This window comes from Dromiciops gliroides, chromosome 3, assembly GCF_019393635.1.
Source record: "Dromiciops gliroides isolate mDroGli1 chromosome 3, mDroGli1.pri, whole genome shotgun sequence".
Classification (NCBI taxonomy): domain Eukaryota; kingdom Metazoa; phylum Chordata; class Mammalia; order Microbiotheria; family Microbiotheriidae; genus Dromiciops; species Dromiciops gliroides.
Window position 1 is genome coordinate 529,411,598 of NC_057863.1, and position 22,692 is coordinate 529,434,289.

A 22,692-nucleotide genomic window follows, 5' to 3' on the forward strand; every position below is an offset into this window, starting at 1 on the left:
TTAAAACATGTTTACTACTTCCTAATAGTCACTGGCTTTGGGTAAGTATAAACCATCAGATATGTTCAATGTAAACTTGTCATCCACCTATGTTTTATTTTGACATAAATAATAAACATTTAAAAAAATTGAATTTTGCACAGTACAACCAGCAGGTGTCACTATCTGACAAGGTTTAAAATTTAGGGTGGAAAGAGAAACAAATTAAGGGACAGACTACACTATTAGAGGTGTGATCTTCTCTTAATCTCCACCCTGCTCCCTGCCTCCTGTTCCCCCAAACCTGTACTTGCTCAGAGGCTGGTGCTGCTCTGATATGGCATTCTAAGCTATAGTTGAATCGATTCAACAATGACTCCTTTAGCCTACAGGTGAAATGGCCATGAAGTCATATGGTTCATCTAACACTGTGATACACACACACAGTCACACACACACAGAGTCTTTTAAAAGTTATGAATACAAATAAAAGCCATAAAATTCTCTCATGATTCTAGCTCGGACTCCCCCAAACCCAAATGAAACCCCAACTATTTTAGAGGGAGTGAGGGGCTAGCCTCTGTCCTATTTAATTTACTATATATTCCCAGATATTCATTTACATCCTCTATCATACTTTCCTAGCAAACAATTAATATTCAGATATGCATCACAAAGAAGTTAGTTATAATTAAAAATATTCTTATGTCAAGGGTAAAATGTTTTTAAACACTAAAATTAAATTAGGAGTTGCAAGTAGACCTAAAATACCGAGACACTTTAGATTAAATGCCTGCCATTTGTAGGTGGGATCAGAGGGGAATTGAAACACTTTACCTGTTTCCTCAGTTTCTTGGAAAAAATCAGCTTGTTTACCTTTCTCAGCAGGGGTTTGACTAGGTGGAGGTGGCTTGGCTTTTTAGGCCAATACCTTAATGCCCTAATCTTAATCCCTATTCCAGAAGATATAATTGAGATTATTTATTATTATGATTATTTATCTTCTCATATCAAGAAGATAAATGCTATCTCATTTGATCTTCACAACAACCCTGGGATTTACATTTTATAATCTAGATGAGGAAACTGGGGCAGAGATTATTGGTTAAGTGACTTGCTCAGGGTCACACATCTGGTAAGGGTCACTGATCATATTTGAATTCAGATCTTCTTATTTCAAGTTCTAGTGTTGTATTTACTATGGAATCTAGCTCCCTAAAATTTATCTGTTTTTAGGTTTGTTTTAATGTCTTTTGTATTTTATAATTGTATTTACATAATTATTTGGTGTGCCTTGTAGGCTGAACTCTGAGATATTTTGTATATTCTGCAGTTATTTTGAATGGAATTATTTTTCTCTCTTGCTGGGTTTTGTTGGAACTACACAGAAAAACTGATGATTTTATGGGTTATATATTGCTACTTAACTCAAGTTATTGTTTTAACTAATTTTTTAGCTGATTCTGTAGGGTTCTTTAAGTAAATCATCATGTCATCAAAAGTGATTCCTTAGCTCTTTTTCTTGTCTTATAGCTATAATTAGCATTTCTGAAACTCTACCAAATAACTGGGGACAATGGACATCCTTGCTTTACCCATCATCTTGTTAGAAAGGTTCCCATCATTTTCTCCATTTGTAATAATACTAATTCTGGGATTTAGATATACATCATTTTCAATATTAAATAATGGTCAATTTATCCTTATGCTTTTTAACATTTCTAATCAAAATTAATACTATCTACTGACATAAAAATGTGGTTTTATTTTTCAATATGGTCCATTATGTTTAATGTTTTCCTAATATTGAACCAACTTTGTATTTCTGATATGTCAAGCCTGGTAAAAGTATAAAATCTTTTAAAATATATAGTGTCTTATTTTCACTAATATTTTATTCAATATTTTTGTATCTATGTTCATTAGGGATATTGCTATCATTTCATTCCTTTTTTTAAAACATTAAAATATTTTATTTCTAACATTCTTTTCTATTAAAATGTTGAGTTCCAAATCCTCTCCTTACCTTCTAGTCCTCTGCCACCCACTGAGAAAGCAAGCAATATGTCAATTATACATGTGAAATCATTAGGCATACTGCAAAAACCCCCAAACAACACAATAAAAATAAGGTGAGATATTTATACTTCAATTTGCACTGAGAATCTATAATTTCTCTCTGGAGGTAGATAGCATTTTTTCATCATTAGTCCTTTGGAATTTTCTTGGATCATTGTATTGATCAGATAGTTTGATTTTTTTCTTCTGAACACTACTTGTTCATATCCTTTGACCACATATCAATTGGGGAATAGCTCTTATTTTTATAAATTTTACCCAGTTCTTGTGAGGAAAATGACTCCTGCTCAATAATTCTCTGGAACTCAGCAGCAAGTTCACTTTTCTTCTTCTTTTGACTTTGTTTTATTGTATCTTGATGTCTCATGAATTCATTAGCTTCCACTTGCCCAAATCTAATTTTTAAGGAATTGTTTTCTTCAGTGAGTTTTTGTACCCCCTTTTCCATTTTACAAGAATGGGCAGCCCAGTGTGCAGCTGGTAGGTGCCAAAAATGGAGGCTTGCAGGCCCCATTTTATCCCCTAATCCCTAATGCAAAATGACCCTTCCCCCTTTTCATTGCTGCTCCAATTACTCAAGGGTTACAATCTACACCCATCTGCCTTGACTTTCCCAGGGGAAATTTCTCTATCTAAATTAAACCTCGTCTGTAAATATTAGCATTTTAGTCTCCATTTCTACTTTCCCAGGGGAAGTTTAGCCTCTGAATTAACTCCCATTGAGAGGAGACAATTGCTCAATTCCTCACAGTTCTCTATATATTTATTAGAGAAACTTAATATAAAAATTTTGGATATTACTTCAGTGTCTATGGCACCTTTCAGCAAAATGTAATTTCCCTGATTATATCTTTTAATTGGGTTCAGTTTTGCTTTTGCTTTGTCTGAGATCATGACTGCCATCCCCTGCCTGTTTTGCTTTAATATCAAGCATATTAGGTTCTGCTCTAGTCTTTTATTTTAACTCTGTGTGCCTTTCTGTTGCAAATGTTTCTTATAAACAAAATATTGTTGCATTCTAATTTCTAATCCCTTCTGCTATTTCTGTTTTACAGGTGAGCTCATCCCATTCACAATGATGATTATGATTACTGTGTATTTCCCTCCATCCCATTTTATTCTGTCTGTTCTCTTTTTTTATACTGTCCTTTCTCAAAAGTCTATTTTGCTTCTAACCACTACCCTGCCTTAATCCACCCTCTTTTATTATCCTCCCTCATTCTCTTATTCTCTCCCTCTCCAATTTTCATGTTGGGTAAAATAGATTTCTATACACAACTGAGCATGTATGTGTGTATGTATATATGCATATATAATGTGTGTATATAAACATGCATGTGTATATATATGTCTATATAAATATTTCTTCCCTCTTTAAACCAATTCTGATGGGACTGATGTTCAAGCATTGTCTGCCACCTCCCTCCATTTTCCCCTTTATTGTGAAAGCTCTTTAGTGTGCTTCTTTTATGTGAGAAAATTTTCCCCATTCTACCTCCCCACTTCTCCCAGTGAATCCCTCTTTATCATCCCTTCATTTTTTTAAAAAAATCATCCTAACATAATTGACTCACACACATATGCTCTATGAAGACTCCTAACTGCCCTAAAAATGATAATGATTTTAGGGATTTACATGTATCATCTACCCATATGGGAATGTAAACAGTTTAAATTTATCAATTACTTATTACTCTTTCATGTTTTCTATTCAGCTCTGGTCTTTTAATTGGAAATGCTTGAGCATCCTCTTTTTCATCAAATATCTATTTTTTATCTACCTAGTTTTGCTGGGTAGCTGGTTTCTGTTTGTAATCTTAGCTCCACTGCCTTCTGGAATAGCGTATTTCAAGTCCTCTGCTCATTTAACATGGAAGTTGTTAAATCCTGTGTCATTCTGACTGTAGTTCCACAATATTTGAATTGTTTCTTTCTGACTGCTCACAATATTTTCTTCTTGGTCTGGAGACTCTGGAATTTGGCTATAATATCCTGGGAGTTTTCATTTTGGGATCTCTTTCAGGAGGTGATCAGTAGATTCTTTCAATTGTCATTTTACCCTATTTAAGATTTGGGGGCACTTTTCTATATAATTTCTTGAAATATGATGTCTAGGCCATTTAAAAAATTGTGGCTTTAAGGTAGTCCAATAATATTTAAATGATCTCTCCTCAATCTGTTTTCCAGGTCAGTTTCTTTTCTGATGAGATGTTTCACATTTTCTTCACTTTTCTTCTTCTTTTGACTTTGTTTTATTGTTTCTTGATGTCTCATGAATTCATTAGCTTCCACTTACCCAATTCTAATTTTTAAGGAATTGTTTTCTTCAGTGAGCTTTTGTACCTCCTTTTCCATTTTGCCAATTCTGTTTTTTTAAGGAGTTCTTTTCTTCAGTGTACTTTTGTGACTTTTTTTTTTTTTTTACTATTAGGCCAATTCTGTTTGTAAGGTCATTTTTTTTTTCAGGGCAATGAGGGTTAAGTGATTGGCCCAAGGTCACACAGCTAGTAAGTGTAAAGTGTCTGATCCCTGATTCGAACTCAGGTCTTCCTGAATCTAAGGTTGGTGCTTTATCCACTGCACCACCTAGCTGCCCCATAAGGTCATTAAAAAACTATTAGGCCAATTCTGCTTTTTAAGGTAATTTTCTTTGGTATTTTTTGTGCCTCTTTTACAAGGATGTTAATTCTCTTTTCATAATTTTCTTGCACTATCATTTCTTTCCCCAATTTTTCCTCTACTACTGTTCTCCTTAACGCTTAGAGGAATTTGTACTGGGCTTGTGTCCAATCAGCATTTTTCTTTTCAAGTCTTGTTTGTAGCTGTTTTCACATTGTTTTCTTCTTCTGACTTTATGTCTTAGTCTTCCTTGCCTCTGTGGTAGCTTTTTATGGTTAAGTTCATTTTTCCAGCCTATTTTTTGACTTTGAACTTTTTAAATGTTGGGTTCTACTTACCTAGGTGTGGGAGGGGGGCACTATCCCAAGCTTCAGGCTTTTTCATGCTGCTATTTTCAGCACTAGTTCTGAGAGTCTGCATGTTTTTGGTGTTTCCAAGGTGGCATGATCTTAGGAGAGGTATGGTTACTGCTCTCCTGGTTGGCACTCTGGTCTTTACCCAGAAAGGTCCCCTGTTCCCCTGTAGCCAAAAGCACTGGTGCTCCTCTTGGCCCCAGAACTGTGATTAAGTCCCCCGTTCCCCTGCAGCTGCAAATGCTAGTGCTCCTCTGTGTCTTGGAACTGGGACCAGGCCCCTGCCCACTTGTGAGAGACCACAAGCACACCAAAACATCTCTGGGCTGAGAGGCCCCCAACCTGCTGCTGGTACCATTTCAGCTGCCTCTAAGACCCACTGCTGGTACTGCTGCTGTGTGTGCTCCAGACCAGCCTCTACTCTGCTGTCACAGATCTCTCCTGCCAACCTTCTAAGTTGTCTTAAGCTGGAAAAATGTCTCACTCTGACTTTTTTTTGGCTCCGCTGCTCCAAAATTTGATTTGAGGTGTTATTTTAAAGTTGTTTGGAAGAGAATGTTGAGAAAGTTCAGCTGGGTTACTGCCTCTAATCTGCCATCTTGGCTTCACCTCTGACTAATTTTCTTTCATTACTTTATATCTTCCTGGTTTAGATTTCAGGACCATATTTGTATCATAGAAGGAGTTTGGTAAGTAAGACCCCTTCTTTTGCTATTATTGCATACAGTTTATATAACATTGGAATTATTTTTCTTTGAATATTTAATAAAATCTATTTGTAAATCCATCTGATCCTGCTATATTTTTTGGGGGGAGGGTATAGCAGGGTATAATTTGTTCAAGTCCTTTTTCTAAGATTTAGTTATTTATACTCTATTTCTTATTCTATTAATCTATACATTTTATATTTTTGTAAATATTAATTCACTTCAATTTGCATACAATTGGGCAAAATAGTTTTTTCATTTGTTGTGAATCCTTTTTGATTTCTGACATTGGCAATTTGGCTATTTTATCTTTTTATCAGATTGGCTAATATTTTGCCCATTTTATTAGTTTTGTTTTAAAACCTGCTTCTAGTTTGATATATCAAAGAAATTATGTTTGTCTTAAATTTTATGTATCTTTAATCTTTATAATTTCCTTTTTTGTATTTGATTATAGTTTTTTGATTTGCTGCTTTTCTAATTTTTTTAACTGTAGCTGGAAAAATATTTCACTCTTTTTTGTTGACTCTGCTGCTCCAAAATTTGATTTGTAAAAAAAAAAAATTAACTTATCCTAATCTGTGAATTTTATAACTGTGGGCTATATGAAAAATTATAACTATAGAAAAATTATAATTGGGCCATAAGTACTGCCGTGGTTGCCATTCGAATGTAAGAATAATTGTAACTTACTGGGCCTAAATCTGTGGACTTTTGACTGGCTGGCTATCTGACTGCTATTAATTTCCTAAGCCAGTCTGTTAGGGCCATTTAAAATTTCCCACACAACCACTTCTCCAAAATTGATAAGCAAATGCCTCTCTGTAAATAACAGCACAAGGATTTATTTAGATGAATAAACTCAGGGACAAAGGCAACAAAAGAAGTAGGATAACAAAATTAAAATACAACCTGTCAGTTTTTTAAACTTTCTGCCACCTCTCGCCTATGGGTATGCTGGCTGCTGCCTCTGTGGCCTGCAGCCACGCCTCACTTGGACAGGCTTGCCTTCAGTCCTCTCCAACTTTCTTAGTCCCTCTGCTTCATTGCTTTGCTCCTTTCTTCTAACTCCAAACCCCCTTCACTTTGTGGACCCCCCTTTACTTCTCTGCTTGCTGTCAGTCCCCTTTTTTCTTTTCTCCTCTCCACCATAGCTATGACCCCCGAAAAAGCCCCTTACTCTGTACTGTTGCGAACCTCCAATGTCTCTTTTTATTAACCTCCTCTCTCAGGTGAAATTTGGGCTGGCCCACCCAGGGCTAGCCAAGCCCCGTGCTGTGTGCGCTGGGAGCTGGAGGCTGGGTGAAGCAAACCCTGGCGTCCCTCCAGTTTTTTTGCATGCCTCTTTGCTGTGTGCACAGGCCTTGCTGTGCCATGCCCAGGGCCTGGGGATTTTCGTCTGCGAAGCTTAGCCCAGCTCAGAGGGCGCTCCCCCCCCCCCCCCCGCCCCCCAGCTGAAACAGAGGGGGAGGGGCAGCTCTGTTCAGAGAGCCTGAGGCTAATTTTAATGATTACAGATTTGAGGTGTTATTTTAAAGTTGTTTGGAAGAGAACATTGAGAGAGTTCAGCTGGGTTGCTCTCTCCCCAGAAGCTCTCAAAACAGCTCCACCCTTCACCTAAGTATAAAGCATTGCCTAAGTATTTCTTTTACGAATTATTAGTCATCTTTCCCCCATACACAGGATGAAGCATAGGATGTTCCTTTTTTTTTTACCATGGTGGGAACTGGGATCACGTAACTTCATTGTTTTTTCAGGTGCTTTTTGGAGGCTTTACTGAGGTGTTTTGGAGACATCTGGGTTCCTTCTAACATATTGCCATTGTAGCTGGAAGTACCCAAAGATTAGGATTATTAACTTGTCTCCTTTTATCTCTTTTTATTGCCACTGAAGTGAACTTTACTGTTAATACAACTATTTAATATTTAATGATATTTAATATAGCAATCTAAACTTTAGAAGTGAAACCTGGTTCTTCAGTAGACTATAAAGTATCAATAATGCCTTTAGCTGGTTACAGAATATAGTTAAGGATATGCAGAAGATGCAAAATTACCATCTTTATGCCAATTACTCCTGAATATCTCTTTCCAACTCTAGTCTACTGAGTTCTAGTTCTGTATGATGAATTACCTATTAGACATTTTGAACTAGATATCTCATAAACATCTAAAATTCAACATGTCTAAGCATAACTCCATCTTTCTGCTCAAGCCTTCCTATCAAACTTCCCTACTTTTGAGGACACCATCATCTTTCCAAGCACCTAGTTACCCAATCTCAGAGGCATCCTCAACTCTTCTCTCTCATACCTATTCAACTGCCAAATCTAATTATTTCTTCCTCTCCAACACCCTTTGTACATGCTCTTACCTTTATGCTCACATAGCTACCTCCCTACTTCAAGCCCTTCCTATTCCTCACCTGGATGATTGTAGTAGTCCCCAAAGTGGTTTCCTGGTCTCAAATCTCTCCCCCCATCTAGTTTATCCTCCATATATTTGTCAAAGTGATTGTCCTAAAGCACAAGTCCAACCATGTCACAAACTCCCACTCAGAAAGTCTAGGAATTCATGATTATCTATAGGTTTAAATATAAACTCCTTTGATTGACATTTAAAGCTCCTCACAACCTGGACTGATCCTACATTTTCAGTCTTCTGACATATTGCTCCCCTCCATGTACTCTGTGTGGGCCACTTGCTGTTTCTCAAACATAGTCCTCCTACCTCCATCTCCCTGCCTTTCTACTAGCTGTCTCCTTCATTATCTCCGCCTCTCAGAATCTGATATGTCCTGAAAGACTCATTTCAAAGTATTACCTTTTACATGAAGACTTTTCTTACCCTCTTAGCTGCTAGTGCATTTGTTCCTCAAACTACCGGACATTCATTTTGAATATATCATGTATATATGTATGTGCTGTTAATGTAATCTTGAGGACAAGGATTGTTTCCCTTTTATCTTTGCATTCCCAAAACTTAGCACAGTATATGGCATATTATAGGTATTAAATGAATTCTTGTTGATTATTGATTCTAAATGATTCATAGATCATCTATAACTAAAAACATTTTAATACATGCCAAAATATTTGTAGTGCCATTTTCTTGCTATAATAAACAAAGTGGGTGCTCATCAAGTATCTTCCTATTTGATAATTAGGTCCTGATTTATCACCTTTTATTCTTTAGCTTGAGTAGAATAACTATCCACTATCCACTGTCCTGTATACCAACATTTGAGGTGTCCGAGCATGCAATTACTTTGGTCTTGGCACAGACAGGTAGGACAAGAAGGTGGGGTTAGAAGTCATTCTGCTCTTGTGGAAAACAAAGGGATTTCTGTTGTGCTGAAAATAAAGGAGCCCTAATTCACAGAATCATTTGAACACTAAGATGGCCACCATTTCCAGCAAGGAAGAAAGGAAAACTTATTTTTAGCAATAAACCTCCAGCTACTATGATGTCTCATCAGCCCATTCTTCATGATCTTACCACTAGCTGTATTTATAGCAGGGGACCACGATTAACAGTGATATACAATGCATTAATGCTTATGGCTCACACAAAATGACTTTCCAGCAAAGAAATTCAGTCTGTGGAAGTAAAAAGCTTATTAGTGACACTATCATCATTTTTCTAAACTTAATTTTATTGTTACTATTATGAATAAATATGTAAAAATTGAAGCTTAAAAAAAAGATTTTCAAAAACACAAATAACACAACTTACAAGATAATTTTTCCAGACCTTCTGAATGAGCCTGGCAGCTTTATCATAGTCTTCAAAAGTTGATTCTGCCTTGTTTCCTGAGCTTGAACTCATGCTTCACTGACATTTGAGCTACTTAAAGCAAAAATATATGTAAAAGTATAAATTAGAAGCACTGTATATTGGCATTAAAATACTACTGTGATATTAAGCAAATTATACAAGATTTTATATAAACTAAACATTAAAATCAGAGTCAGGATTTAGAATGACTGAATTCTAACAAAACTTATGTTTTTTCTTTGATTTCATTAAATCTAATTAATTTCAACAATATGATTATAACAGGTCCTCCACTGAAATCCTACCCTAAGTTGCATTGTAGTACAGTGGTGATCTTGGATTTTTTAAGGCTATTAAAGTAATAGTAGCTTACAACTATATAGTTCTTTGAGGTTTTCAAAGCACTTTATATAGCCATCTAATTTGATACTCATGACAACCCTGTAACACAGGTGCTACTGTCATTAAATTTTGCACATTAGGAAAGTAAGGTTGAGAGGTTAAATGTTTTGTCGAGGGTCACACTGCTAATAAATACCTGACTTAGGATTTTAATTCAGGTCTTTTTGACTCCAAGCCTGGTGTTCTCTACACTACATCATACTTTCTCTCAAGATATGCCAAAAGAGTGAAAATTCTGGCCCTAGAACAGGTTAGATAGTGAGTCTCCAAGAACCAGGCCAGCAAAATGAAAAGAAACTCATCATCAGAGTTTGCTACCAGGTTCTAAATTTTTTTACAATCCTAGCAGCTCATAAATATTATCTACTTTATTTCTGAAATTTAAACATTACTACTTCAATTTGACTATTTTTTTTTTGGTGAGGCAACTGGGGTTAAGTGACTTGCCCAGGGTCACACAGCCAGTAAGTGTCAAATGTCTGAGGCCAGATTTGAAATCGGGTCCTCCTGAATCCAGGGTTGGTGCTCTATCCACTGTACCACCTGCTGCCCTGACTATTATTTTTAAGAAATGTTTTATTGATATCTTTTTATTTTTTAATCATATAATTTCTCAAAATGCTTGTTTCCCACTAAAATATTTTCTTTTGTGTGATGGGAGAACTAACCAAGAAGGAATCCAAGCATATTCTGAGTATTGGGCCCTCACTGTCCAGTTCCTCCATTATACTTATAACAAGGAAAAATGGTTATGCAAATGGCCAACAATGACTGTATCAGAGAGCTATGCTTAGTCCTCTACTTTCCCGTGGGAAAGAGGGAAATATGATTTGTTTGTTCTAAAAGATAAAGATTAATCTTTGCAATGAATCTAAATTCAGTTGCCTTTTCCATGTTTTCATTTACATTATTATAACATATTATTCTCCTAGTATTTCTTTCTTCACTCTGTATCATTTCATACAGTCCTCATGTTCCTTTGAATGTCCTTGTATTTGTTTCTTATTGCATAATAATATTCCATGCTGTTCATGTGTAAACATTTGTTCAGCTATTCCTCAATTGTTGGGCATCTGAGTTATTTTTAGCTTTTTACTACAGAAAGAAAATAGCACTAAAAATATTTCGGTGTGTATTAAAATGTTTTGAAGCATAGATGATATGATAAGCCATTTAGGAAGCCCAAGAGACTCAACAAAAATTAATTGATAACTTCATCAACATAGGAGAATATAAATCCAGAAAAAAATCACCAATGTTTCTATAGATCACTAACAAAAAATGGAGTGATTAACAAATAGGGAAATATTATTTATAAGAATAGCAACATATATTAAATATTTGGTTAGTAACCTATCAACACACTCACAAGACCTCTAAAAGACATCTCGGCAAAATAAGTTTTACAGAAATAAGTATTCAATATTGTATTTCAAGGATTTTAAATTACATTTAGTATATGTTCTCCCTTAATGGACACAGATTACATCATAGATAATCTTTGAGAGTTTCTGTGGTAGAAAATTTCATCACTGGTAGTCAACCTGGTAAGGAGCTTCTCCGAATTACAGGAAGGCCAGTCCTGGAACTAGAGACATCCTTTCCATTGTAAGCCCCATATTCAAATCTTTGATAGAACCTGAAAAAGCTTTTGTTGCACTTGCTTTGACTTCAGAAACCAAGGCTCAAACCCATGTCACAATGAGGCACTGGAATAGAACTTTAATAGGATATACAGAAATATATTTTTATTTAGAATTTATTTTTCCCCAAATTACACATAAAAACAAATTTTAAAATAAAATTTTAAAACTTTGTGTTGCAAATTCTCTTCCTCCCTCCCTACCTTAAGAACTCAAGCAATTCAATGTAAGTTATACATGTGTAGTCATGCAAAACATTTCCACATTAGTCAGGTTATGAAAGAAAATGGACAAAACAAGCTTTAGAAAAAGGAACTAACAAAAAATTATGCTTCAATATGTATTTAGATACCATCAGTTTTTTCTCTGTAGATGGAGTGCATTTTATAAGTCCTTCAGAGTTGTCTTGGAAAATAACTAAGTCATTCACAGCAGATTATCTTACAATATTGCTGTTATTTTGTATATAGTATGTTTCACTTTGCATCAACTCATGTAAGTCTTTCCAGATTTTTCTGATAGCATCCTGCTCATCATTTCTTGTAGCACAATAGCATTCCATCATAATCTCATCCCATAATTTGTTCAGCCATTCCCCAATTGATGGGTATCTCCTCAATTTCGAATTAAACTTTTTTTATCTTTTTTTTTGGATACCAACCTAGTAGTGGTATTACTAGGTCAAAGAGTATGCATGGTTTTATAGCCCTTTGGCCATGGTTCCAAATTGCTCTACAGAATGTTTGAAGCAGTTTACAACTTTACCAAGAGTGTATTAATGTCTCATTTCCCCCATATCCCCTACAACATTTGTCATTTTTCTCTGTTGTCCTATTATCCAATCCAATAGGTATGAGGTAGTATCCCAGAATTGTTTTGACCTGAATCTCTCCAATCAATAGTGAGTTAGAGTATTTTTTTCATATGGCTGGCTATAGGTATCATTGATTATTTCATCTGAAAACTTCATGTCTTTTGATCATCTATCAGTTGGGGAATGACTTATTGTAACAAATTTGACTCAGTTCTCTGTGTGTTTGAGAACTGAGGCCTATCAAACAAACTGGCTTCAAATTTTTTCCCCAGTTACTATAGCTAACTGTATTTCCCTTCATCCTATTCCCTCCCCATGACATTTACTCTATTCTCTATCTTCTTTCACCCTATCCCTCCTCAAAAGTGTTTTGCTTCTGACTGCCCCCTCCCCCAATCTGCTCTCCCTTCTATTACCTCCCCCCACCCCCATCCCCTTCCCTTCCTACTTTCCTGCAGGGTAAGAAGATAGATTACTATACCCAATTGAGTGTGTATGTTATTCCCTCTTTAAACCACTTCTGATGAGAGTAAGGCTCACTCACTCGCCCATATCTCCCCATTTTCCCCTTCCATTCCATAAGCTTTTTCTTGCTTCTTTTATGTGAGATACTTTACCTCATTCCATCTCTCCCTTGCCCTTTCTCCCAGGGCATTCTTCTCACCCCTTAATTTTATTTTTTAAAGATACCATCCATTCATATTCAACTCATGCCTGTGTCCTCTGTCTAAATATACTCCATTCAGCTGCCCTAATAATGAGAAAGTTCTTATGAGTTACAAGTATCACCTTCCTATACAGGAATGTAAACAGTTTAAACTTTTAATATTCCTTATGATTTCTTTTCCCCATTTACCTTTTTATGATTCTTTAGGGTCTTGTATTTGAAAGTCAGATTTTCTACTCAGCTCATGTCTTTTCATCAAGAATGCCTGAAAAAAATCCTCTCTTTCATTGAATTCCTATGTTTTCCCCTGAAGGATTATACTGTTTTTCTGGGTAGGTGATTCTTGCTTGTAATCCCAGTTCTTTTGCTATTCAGAGTATCATATTCCAAGTCCTCTAATCCTTTAATGTAGAAACTGCTAGATCTTATGTTATCCTGACTGTGGCTCCACCATACTTGAATTGTCTCCTTCTGGATGCCTGAAAAATTTTCTCCTTGATCTGAGAGCTCTGGGATTTGGCTACAATATTCCTGGAAGTTTTTATTTTGGGATCTCTTTCAGGAGATGCTATGGGGATTCTTTCAATTTCTATTTTACCTTCTGCTTCTAGAATATCAGGGCAATTTTCCCTGACAATTTCTTGGAAGATGATGTGTAGGCTCTTTTTTTGATCATGGCTTTCAGGAAGTCCAATACTTTTCCAATTATCTTTCCTGGATCTATTTTCCAGGTCGGTTGTTTTTCCAATGAGATATTTCATATTGCCGTCTATTTTTTCATTCTTTTGGTTTTGCTTTATTGTGTATTGATTTCTCACAAAGTCATTAGCTTCCATTTGCTTCCATATTTTCTTCAGAGAGCTTTTGCATCCCCTTTTTCATTTAGCCAATTCGGCTTTGTAAGCTATTGACTTTTTTCATTATTTTCTTGTAACTCTCATTTCTCTTTCCATTTTTTTCTTCTACCTCTCTTACTTTATTTCCAAAGTCCTTTTTGAATGCTTTTATGGCCTGAGACCAATTCATATTTTTCTTGGAAGTTTTGGATGTAAGAGCTTTGACTTATAAGATAACAATCTTCTTCTGAGGGTGTATTTTGATATTCAGTGTCACCACAGACACTTTCTAGGGTCAGCATTTTTTCTGTTTGCTCATTTTTTCCAGTCTATTTCTTGACTTTTAACTCCTTCTTAAAGTGGGGCTTCCAGGGTGGAGGGCGCACTGTCCCAAGCTTCAGGGGGTTTGAGCAGCTGTTCTGAGATACTTCTAGGAATTTGTAAGTCCCTAGCCCCTCCAAGGTTATATGATTCAAGGAGAGGCACGTTCACCACTCCCCCAGCCTGCAAGCAACCACAGGTCCACTTCTCTGCTCTGTAACCTAGAACATAATCCTGCAGCACTATGGCTACCAGCTCTGATGTGCCTGCACCCCTTCCCTGCCTGGGCCACCACCCAAGATTGCAACTGGGATCTGAGCACAGGCAAAACAACAGAGTCCTGCCTCAGAGTCAGCAAAGAGACCCCTGTAATCTCCCTATGGCCAACTGCTCGACCCCCTTACCATCTGTGGGCTGAGTTACAGAAGCAGCTGCTGGTACAGCTGATTCAGAGGCTCCCAAGGCCTGGTTCCCTGGGGTGACCTATCTGGGGCTGGATCTGTGCTGGTGCAGCCTGCATGGGGCCGCACTCCACTCTCACCCCAGTACAACAGACCTTTCCTGTCAACCTTCTAAGGTGTCTTTGGTTGGAAAATGATTTCACCCTGTCCTTTTGTGGGTTCTGGTGCTTCAGAAACTGTCTTATGGCATTATTTGAAGGTATCAGCAAACTAAAAAGTATAATAAATAATCCAGTTATGAAAGAATGCTTTAACTCATATTTTATAGTGGGACCAACCATCAAGTGCCAACACTGAAATTCTGGAGGAATTGTGAGTCTGTGATTAGGGCATGGACTTAAGATCCCTATGGCCTCAGGGTTTCAGCTCATCCCAAATCAAGGAACTGGTCCTATTAGTCTTATTTCTGAGAAGGACTTCAGACTTCTGGCCACAGATAGCTACCAAGAAGCAAGGTGAGTAGATTCAGCAGTAAGCCTTGCAAGAAGCAGTGTTGCCAACTGCTTCAAACTCTGACCTTAACCATGGTATTCTCAACTTCAGCTATGCTTCCTCACTTTCTATTGGTCATCTGTAGCCAAAGCCCTACAATTCTATGAAAGAAGAGCAGAGAGTGAGAGAAGCACTATAACTCTATGAAATCCACATTATCTAAATCACAAAACCACAAAATAAGCAAAATGTTTGTTAAACTTTAGTGACCATTAATGAAGCACAAGACTAGTCTCTATATGTGATAACTTGAAGTCAAATGCTTTGGACTCTATTGCTTAGGGGTCCCTTTAGAGCTCTTCTCCAACTCTTCTGTTCACTGAGAGAGAAGGGAACTACAGGTCTTGCTTTTATTGATCTGGTCTAAAACAGGATTTTCTTTGTAAAAATTTCTACTCAATCATTAAGTAGTATGACATTAACAAATAAATGAGGGTCTATGAACTGATATATTGTAGGGCAAGGAAAATCAAGACAACAATATGAATGATGATGACAACAATGTAAACAGAAAGAACAAAAAAAATGAAATTGAATGCTATGTAATCACAATGACCATTCTTGGCCCTAGAGAAGAGCTGGGAAAATGTATCTTTTCCCTTTCTTTGCAGTAGTTACTGGGTAGGGTTGTAGAATATTGTATATCTCCTCAGACTCAGTGATAGTGATATAGTGGCTGATTTTGCTGAACTGATTTGTTTTTCTTTCTTTTTTTTTATTCTTTGTTATAATGGCTGGCTCACTGTGGAGGGGAGGAATATATTTGGAAATGTAGGTAATGAAAAAAGGTAAAAGTATTTAAAAATAAAATTTTCAGTCATCTTTTTTTTTTAAGTGAGGCAATTGGGGTTAAGTGACTTGCCCAGGGTCACACAGCTAGTAAGTGTTAAGTTGTCTGAGGCTGGATTTGAACTCAGGTAACTCCTGACTCCAGGGCCGGTGCTCTATCCACTGCACCACCTAGCTGCCCCCAGTCTTCTTTTTAATAAAAAAAATTAGTGATCTGCCTATAATACATAAACTATTTCTACTTCAAGACAAGATATTACTAAATGACCTCTTGGTAAGAACTGCATCATCAGTAGATAAGAATATTCTGCCACTTGTTCTTCAGTCATTTTTCAGTCCTGTCTGACTCTTTGTGACTCCATTTTTGAGGTTTTCTTGGCAGACATACTGGAGTGATTTGCTATTTCCTTCTCAGTGTTTACAAACATAAGTCTCCCTGACTCCAGGCCTGGCACTCTATCCACTGCACCACCTAGCTGATTCTGCTACTTACAAGGTATGATCTTGAACAGTTTCTCTTACTTAAGAATATTCCTTTCACTTCATGTCATTTTTATAAGAGGGATATTTAAAGGTTTCTTTTTTAATAGGATAAAAAGTATTTATTCAAAACCAAATTATCATTATAGAAAATAGAGAAATATCAGGTCTTTCATTACATAAGGAGGTAAGGTTAGGGTTGGGGGTCACTTGCCACTACAACTAAACAGTTTTGTAGTAAGAAAGTGAGAAAAAGACAATACAGAAACTAGGATAGCCAATTATGAGGTCAAATACCTCTATTTGCAGATAATATGATGGCTTATTTAGAAAACCCAAGAGCCTCAATAAAAAATGAATCAAGGTAATAAGTAATTTCAGCCAAACAGTGATAGGCATGACATAGTGGACAGAGTACTGAGTTTAGGAATAAAAACATTTGGATTAAAATCCTGCCTCTAACACTTATTTTTTATAACTATGGACAAGTCACTTTTTCTCTCTAAGTTTTTTGTACTTTCCTCATCTGTAAAATGGGAATACTACAATTTGTAGTATCTACCTTACAGGGTTATAAACCAGGGTTGTATCTCAAATGAAATAATGCATATAAAGCCTTTTGCAAACTTTGAAGCCCTAGTAAATGTTTATCACTGTTATGAGAGATAGGATAGTGCAGTAAACAGAAGACACAGAATAGGGGCAGCTAGATGGCTCAGTGGATAGAGCACTGAGGAAGAGCATAGTCAGAAAGATCTGAATTAAAGTCCAGTCTCAGATACTTATTGGCTATGTGACCTTGGGCAAGTCACTTAACCTCTCTTTGCTTTAATCCACCGGTGAAGGAAATGACAAACCACTTCAGTATCTTTGCCAAGAAAACTTCATGGACAATTATGATCCACAGAGTCTCAAAGAGTTGGACATGACTGAACAAGTAGATAGGAGGCTGGCCTTAGAGTCAAGGCTATGAGTCCTACTTGTGACACAGAATAGGGGCATGACCCTAGAAAAGTCATTCAATCTCTTAAGGCCTCAGGCAACAAAAATGATAAATTATAGATGAGTCCTTGATAACATCAGTGAAGGTAATTTCCACACAGGGCATTCCTTACACTGGCAAAATCAAAATTCCAGATTACCTCAACTCCATGCTAATTATATAAGATTTAATTCATAAAATTGATAGCATTTTACATATCATTAACAAATCCAAAATTAATTGATAGAAAAAAACACCATTTGATATTTTAAAAATGTGTCAAATACTTAGACAATAACCTACCAAGGCAAATCTAAGACAATATGAATAAATAAGACAATTTTAGTAGAAATAAAAGAATTTAAAAATTGGAAAGATATTCAATGTGCATTATTAGGTCAAGCCAATAGAGTAAAGGAGACAATATTATTCAAATTAACATGTAGTTTTAATACAATACCAATTAAAGTGGGATGAAAATAGGGAACATGATAAAATGTATTTGTAATTTGTAAGAACATGAATAGCAGGAAAAATTACAGGGGGAATAAAAGAAATGAAAGGAGACATGAACTACCAGTTTTCATATAATCTAAAGCAGTAATTAATCAAAACTTTCTAGTATTAGATTTTTAAAATTTAGGAAAACTGATGACCTAGAACTAGAATCAGAGGCATCAGAACTAGAACCAAACACATAGAAGACATCAGTATTCAATAAATCCAAGATTACATAACAATGGTGTAGAAATTCATTCATTATTCCTTAAAAATTGTTGGGATATTTGGATATAAGAATGGCGAAAAAAAGGCATTTGAACCACATATTGTACCATATACCATGATAGATTCCAAATAGATCACTGATCTAGGTAAAAGATGCTTCTTTGTAACATCTTCCCTCTGGGGTCAAGTGGAAAAAGTCTATTTTTTTTTTTCTCACTATGACAGTCCTTCAAATACTTGAAGACAGCTTTGAGGACTTTCCCTCCCTCAGTCTTTTCTTCTGGCCAAACATCTCCAGTTCCTTCAACTAACCTATATGCATAAAGAAATTATAGGTGACAAAACTGAGATACACATGTGTGTATACATTTACACACAGACTATATATATATATATATAATATACACACACATACATACATACATATGAAGGTTTTGGACAAGAAAAGGCAATAAAATTTCCATTCCTTCATTGCCGAGGTAAGGAGGGGGTTCGTGGGTGTTGAATATTGCCTATACTGTACTGTCAAACGTAGTCAATGTGTTGGCTAATTCTGTTGATTTGCCTTTTTCCTCCACTTTCTTTTTTAACTTATGTAACCAGGGGACAGCTCACTGGTTAAGGCGGGGGCGGACTAAATCTAGAAATGAATGTGATGTAAATACAAAAGACATTAAAAATAAGTTAACATTTAAAAATAATTTAGCCAGAATAAATTTGAAAGAAACAGATGACAGAAAAAAACCATGGCTACAGGACACTTCTGGGAAAGCCTATCATATGAAATTTATAAGATATTGATGAGAACTTATGAGTAAAATCCATTCTCCAACAGATGAACTATCAAAGGATATGAATAATGTGAAATTATAAAAAACTATATGAAAAAAATTTCTTCTAATAATAACTGAGTTAATACCTTTTATCCACAAAATTGTTAAATAGTTAAATATTTAAGAAGTCAATTCTGGCTGTGGAAAAACACTATACTAGACCACTAAAGTGGTTGAACTGTTCATTGTTGGTATATTTTTGGAAACCAATATGATAATATATAATAAAAGGTGGTACAGTACAGAGTCCTGGATTCCAGTCTCAGATACTTAGTAGTTGGGTGACCCTGGACAAGTTACTTAACCTCTGTTTGCATCAGTTTCCTCAACTGTAAAATGAGGACCAAAATAACACCTATCTCAGAGTTGTTGAGGGGATCAAATGAGGTAATATTTGCAAAGCAGTTTACAGATCTTAAAGCATTATTTTAATTCTAGTTGTTGTTGTTAGTTTTACTATTACTAATATTATTACTATTTTTATTACTACTATCTGAGTACAAGGATTATATCCTAGGGCTTTTTCTTTCGGAGCGAGGAGGCCAAGGGTGGGGTGAGACCAGATTGATCATTTCATTGGTAAAAAAAAATTACCAATGAGAAAAAAATTCCCTTTGCTAATGTAAATCAGTACCTGTTGTGAGAATTATAGTATTAGAGAGTTGCCTAGGGAGCCAAAAGTTGTTATTGGTAGAAAAAAATGCATATACTTTAAAAACTATACATGGTATTATTTTCAGTAGGAAAAACAAAACAAAACTAGAAACAACCCAAAAGATGGTTGGATAGCTTTAAAAAATTGTTGGATACATGAAATATACTATTATTGTCACAAAATGATAAATATCAATAATAATGGCTAGCACTTTAAGATTTGCAAAACAGTTTATGTATACAAGCATTTATTAAGCAGCTACAATGTGCCTGGCACCATGCTAAGTAAGCCCTTTACAAATATTTTATCTTCACAAAAACCCTGGGAGGTAGGTGCTTTCCATTTTACAGATGAGGAAACTGAGACAGACAGAGGTTAAATGGCTTTCCCAAGGTCACACAACTAGTGTCTGCTAACAGATTTGGCTTAGGAAAACTAAGGTCTTGGACTCCAACTCTATCCATTATAACACTTAGCTGTCTCTAATTGATCATCACAACAATTGTGGCAGGCGGTATTATCCCCATTTTCCAGATGAGGAAACTGAGTCACATATAAATTAAGTGATACACATGGTCAGACAGCTAATAAGTGTCTGAGGCACGGTTTGAACTCAGGTTATTTTGCTGCTAAATTTTGTATTCTACCTACTGTACCATCTAGCTACCTCAATACAAAAGACATTTATTTATGAAGACTTTTTTGAAGTGAGGCAGAGTGAAAGCAGAATTTAAACAAGAAAACCTTAGAAAAAATAATTAAAGCAACAATATATACTCTGACCACAACTAGGTAAACAAGTATAATCACAATAACAAAATCAAAGAAAATATATTAAGAACAAAAAAACCCTTCAGTATGGATGATATAAACAAATACCAAAATCAATATTTTGTTGCTATCTTGTTAAAGACCAATACATATTTCAATTTTTCCTTTTATTAAAAATAACAAATAATGTAAATTTTAGTTTTATTGTAATTTTAATATTATTTATGTATATGATTATGTAAATTAATTAAAATACATTTATTCATAGGCAAGCATATGACACGAACTATGATAAGTCCCAGACACAGGAGATAGTCCCAGCTCTCAAAAGCTCACTCAAACTTGAGTAGACAATAATTATAAAAGAACTGATCAGGAGGATGAATTGGCACGGCCAAAAGAGTCCTTAGAATACATAAGCACCCCACATGACAGGCGTGGGGACAGAAGCAGAGAGGATGTAAGGCCTAGAGGACTTCAGAAAGCACTAACAAGGTAAAAGATTAAGGCCTGCTGGTCTTCCAGATCTCACTGGAAGGCTTGTCTATCATTTTTAAAAAGGGAAACGTTAAGGATAGTTAAAAGACTTTTTGTTTGTTATATTCAGAGCAAAAAGAACAAGGGAAAAGTATCTATATCATATTACAAGACACCAGCCAGGAAGTTGAAAGCCTCAACTCCTCCAGATACTTTAAGATGTCTATCATTTCCCTCCTAACCCTTATTACCTCTATCTCGGGATATCCCCCATAATCTCTCATCTATTCTTCCAAACTTATTTCATTAACATTCCCCTTACTATGTTCAAAACAGATCGGACTATTCCATCTACTCTCTTAAGTCCTTTTCACAGGCGTTATTCAGCACCATGCTTCAACTGCCTTCTAACCATATAAATTACCTCATCCCACGTGGCTTTCCAACCCTGGACCATCCATCTACCTCTGTAGTCTCCTTTTACATTTTGAGTTAAGGCCTTGACCAGCCATTCTTTATTCCTCTCCCGGTTCTACTTCTGGATCTCTGGATCTCTGGATCTTGCCACCATGCCCTCCCTTTTATGTGTGTATTTTCTATTAGAATGTAAGCTCCTTGAGGGCAGGGACTGCCTTTCTTTTTGCTGGCATTGGCCTTCTCAGCACTTGGCCTGGCGCCTAGAGTACAGCAAGGGCTTAAGAAATGCTCAGAAGCCACCTTTTACACTAAGCCTTTCCTGATCCTCAAACTTCCTGAAGTCGGGGGCGCTTTTATTTATTTGCTCTTGTCTTTGTCACCCCAGGGCCTAGAACGGTGCTTGAATATAGCAGAGGCTTGACACTGTTTTTTGGCTGCTCTGTCTCTGTATAAGAAGCATTTTATAGACACACTCGTGACGGGCTGGGAGGAGGGAAAACCAAACCACCAACCTTCTCCTCACAAACTCCTTTCCTCCAACCCCGCCTGTGCCTCATGAGAGGAAGGGGAGTCCACGACAAGTCGGCCTTCCTTAATAAGAAAACCAGGCAACTGCCCAGACTGGAAGTCTGGAGAGCCCAAGGTGAAGGCCCACAGTCAACCGCGAGCCGGCGGCCTTTCAGGCCAGTCTCTTCGCACGGGAGTGACGGTCCCACGGTAACGCAGGTATCGCGGCGGGGCAGGGCGGGGAAAGATAGCGGGAGGCTGCCGGCAGAGCCCCGGGCACCACACGGGAGGCAGAAGGGAGGGGGCAGGTCGAAGGGCAACGGAAGCAAGCCAGAGAGGGCACAATGAAAGTTATAGGGGAGTGGGGGGGGAACCCTCCTCTGGGCTACTCTGAGTTACTGGGCCGGGGTCCCACCGCCCGCGGAAGCCGCGGGACTAGGTGGGAAAGACTACAATTTCACCATAGGGTTGCGGCAGGCTTGGGAACCGTTTCGCTTCTCGTTACCCTAGTGACGGGCCCGGAAACGGCGCACAACCGTCACTTCCGGCCCCGCCTCCTTGTAGGCAGTACCGAGGTGGAGGAGCGCGTGGGTGTGGGGGCGGTGGCGTCGGCCCTCCTCACTTGTCCCTGGAGCTGCGTCCAGGGGAGGGGAAAAACCGAGGCGGGAAGCCGCCGGGAGATGGCGCTATTCTTTCGCTGGCTGTCTCTATGGGCGACCTTGGGGCAAGGGATTTCAGAAAGAAAAGGAAGTTCCATACTGGTACTACTCTCCACTCCCCCTTCCCGGGGTGAAGTGACTTTCCCAAGGTCAGACTGGTAGTAAATGAGTTAAGAGGCAGAGACGGGATTTCAGGCCAGCTCTCCCGACTCCCAAAACAGTACTTTATGAAGCCCGGTTTCTTGGA

At 37.1% G+C, this 22,692-nt stretch overlaps 1 protein-coding gene across 3 annotated transcripts in view; it reads right to left on the reverse strand.

The window, feature by feature from the left end:
- The window catches only part of C3H11orf65 (chromosome 3 C11orf65 homolog), a 44,205-nt gene extending 21,958 nt beyond the window's left edge, over positions 1-22,247 (reverse strand). For 2 of the 3 annotated variants that reach the window (XM_043998899.1, XM_043998897.1), the window contains exons 1-2: positions 21,792-22,247; positions 9,472-9,582 (exon numbers count right to left, since the gene is read on the reverse strand). In XM_043998899.1, coding sequence (XP_043854834.1) covers positions 9,472-9,564 — 93 coding nt within the window. In that variant the 5' untranslated portion in view covers positions 9,565-9,582; positions 21,792-22,247. Of the gene's footprint in view, positions 1-9,471; positions 9,586-21,791 lie in introns of all 3 variants that reach the window. The other variant, XM_043998898.1, reaches the window with a different exon arrangement.
- Between the last annotated feature and the right edge of the window lie 445 nt (positions 22,248-22,692).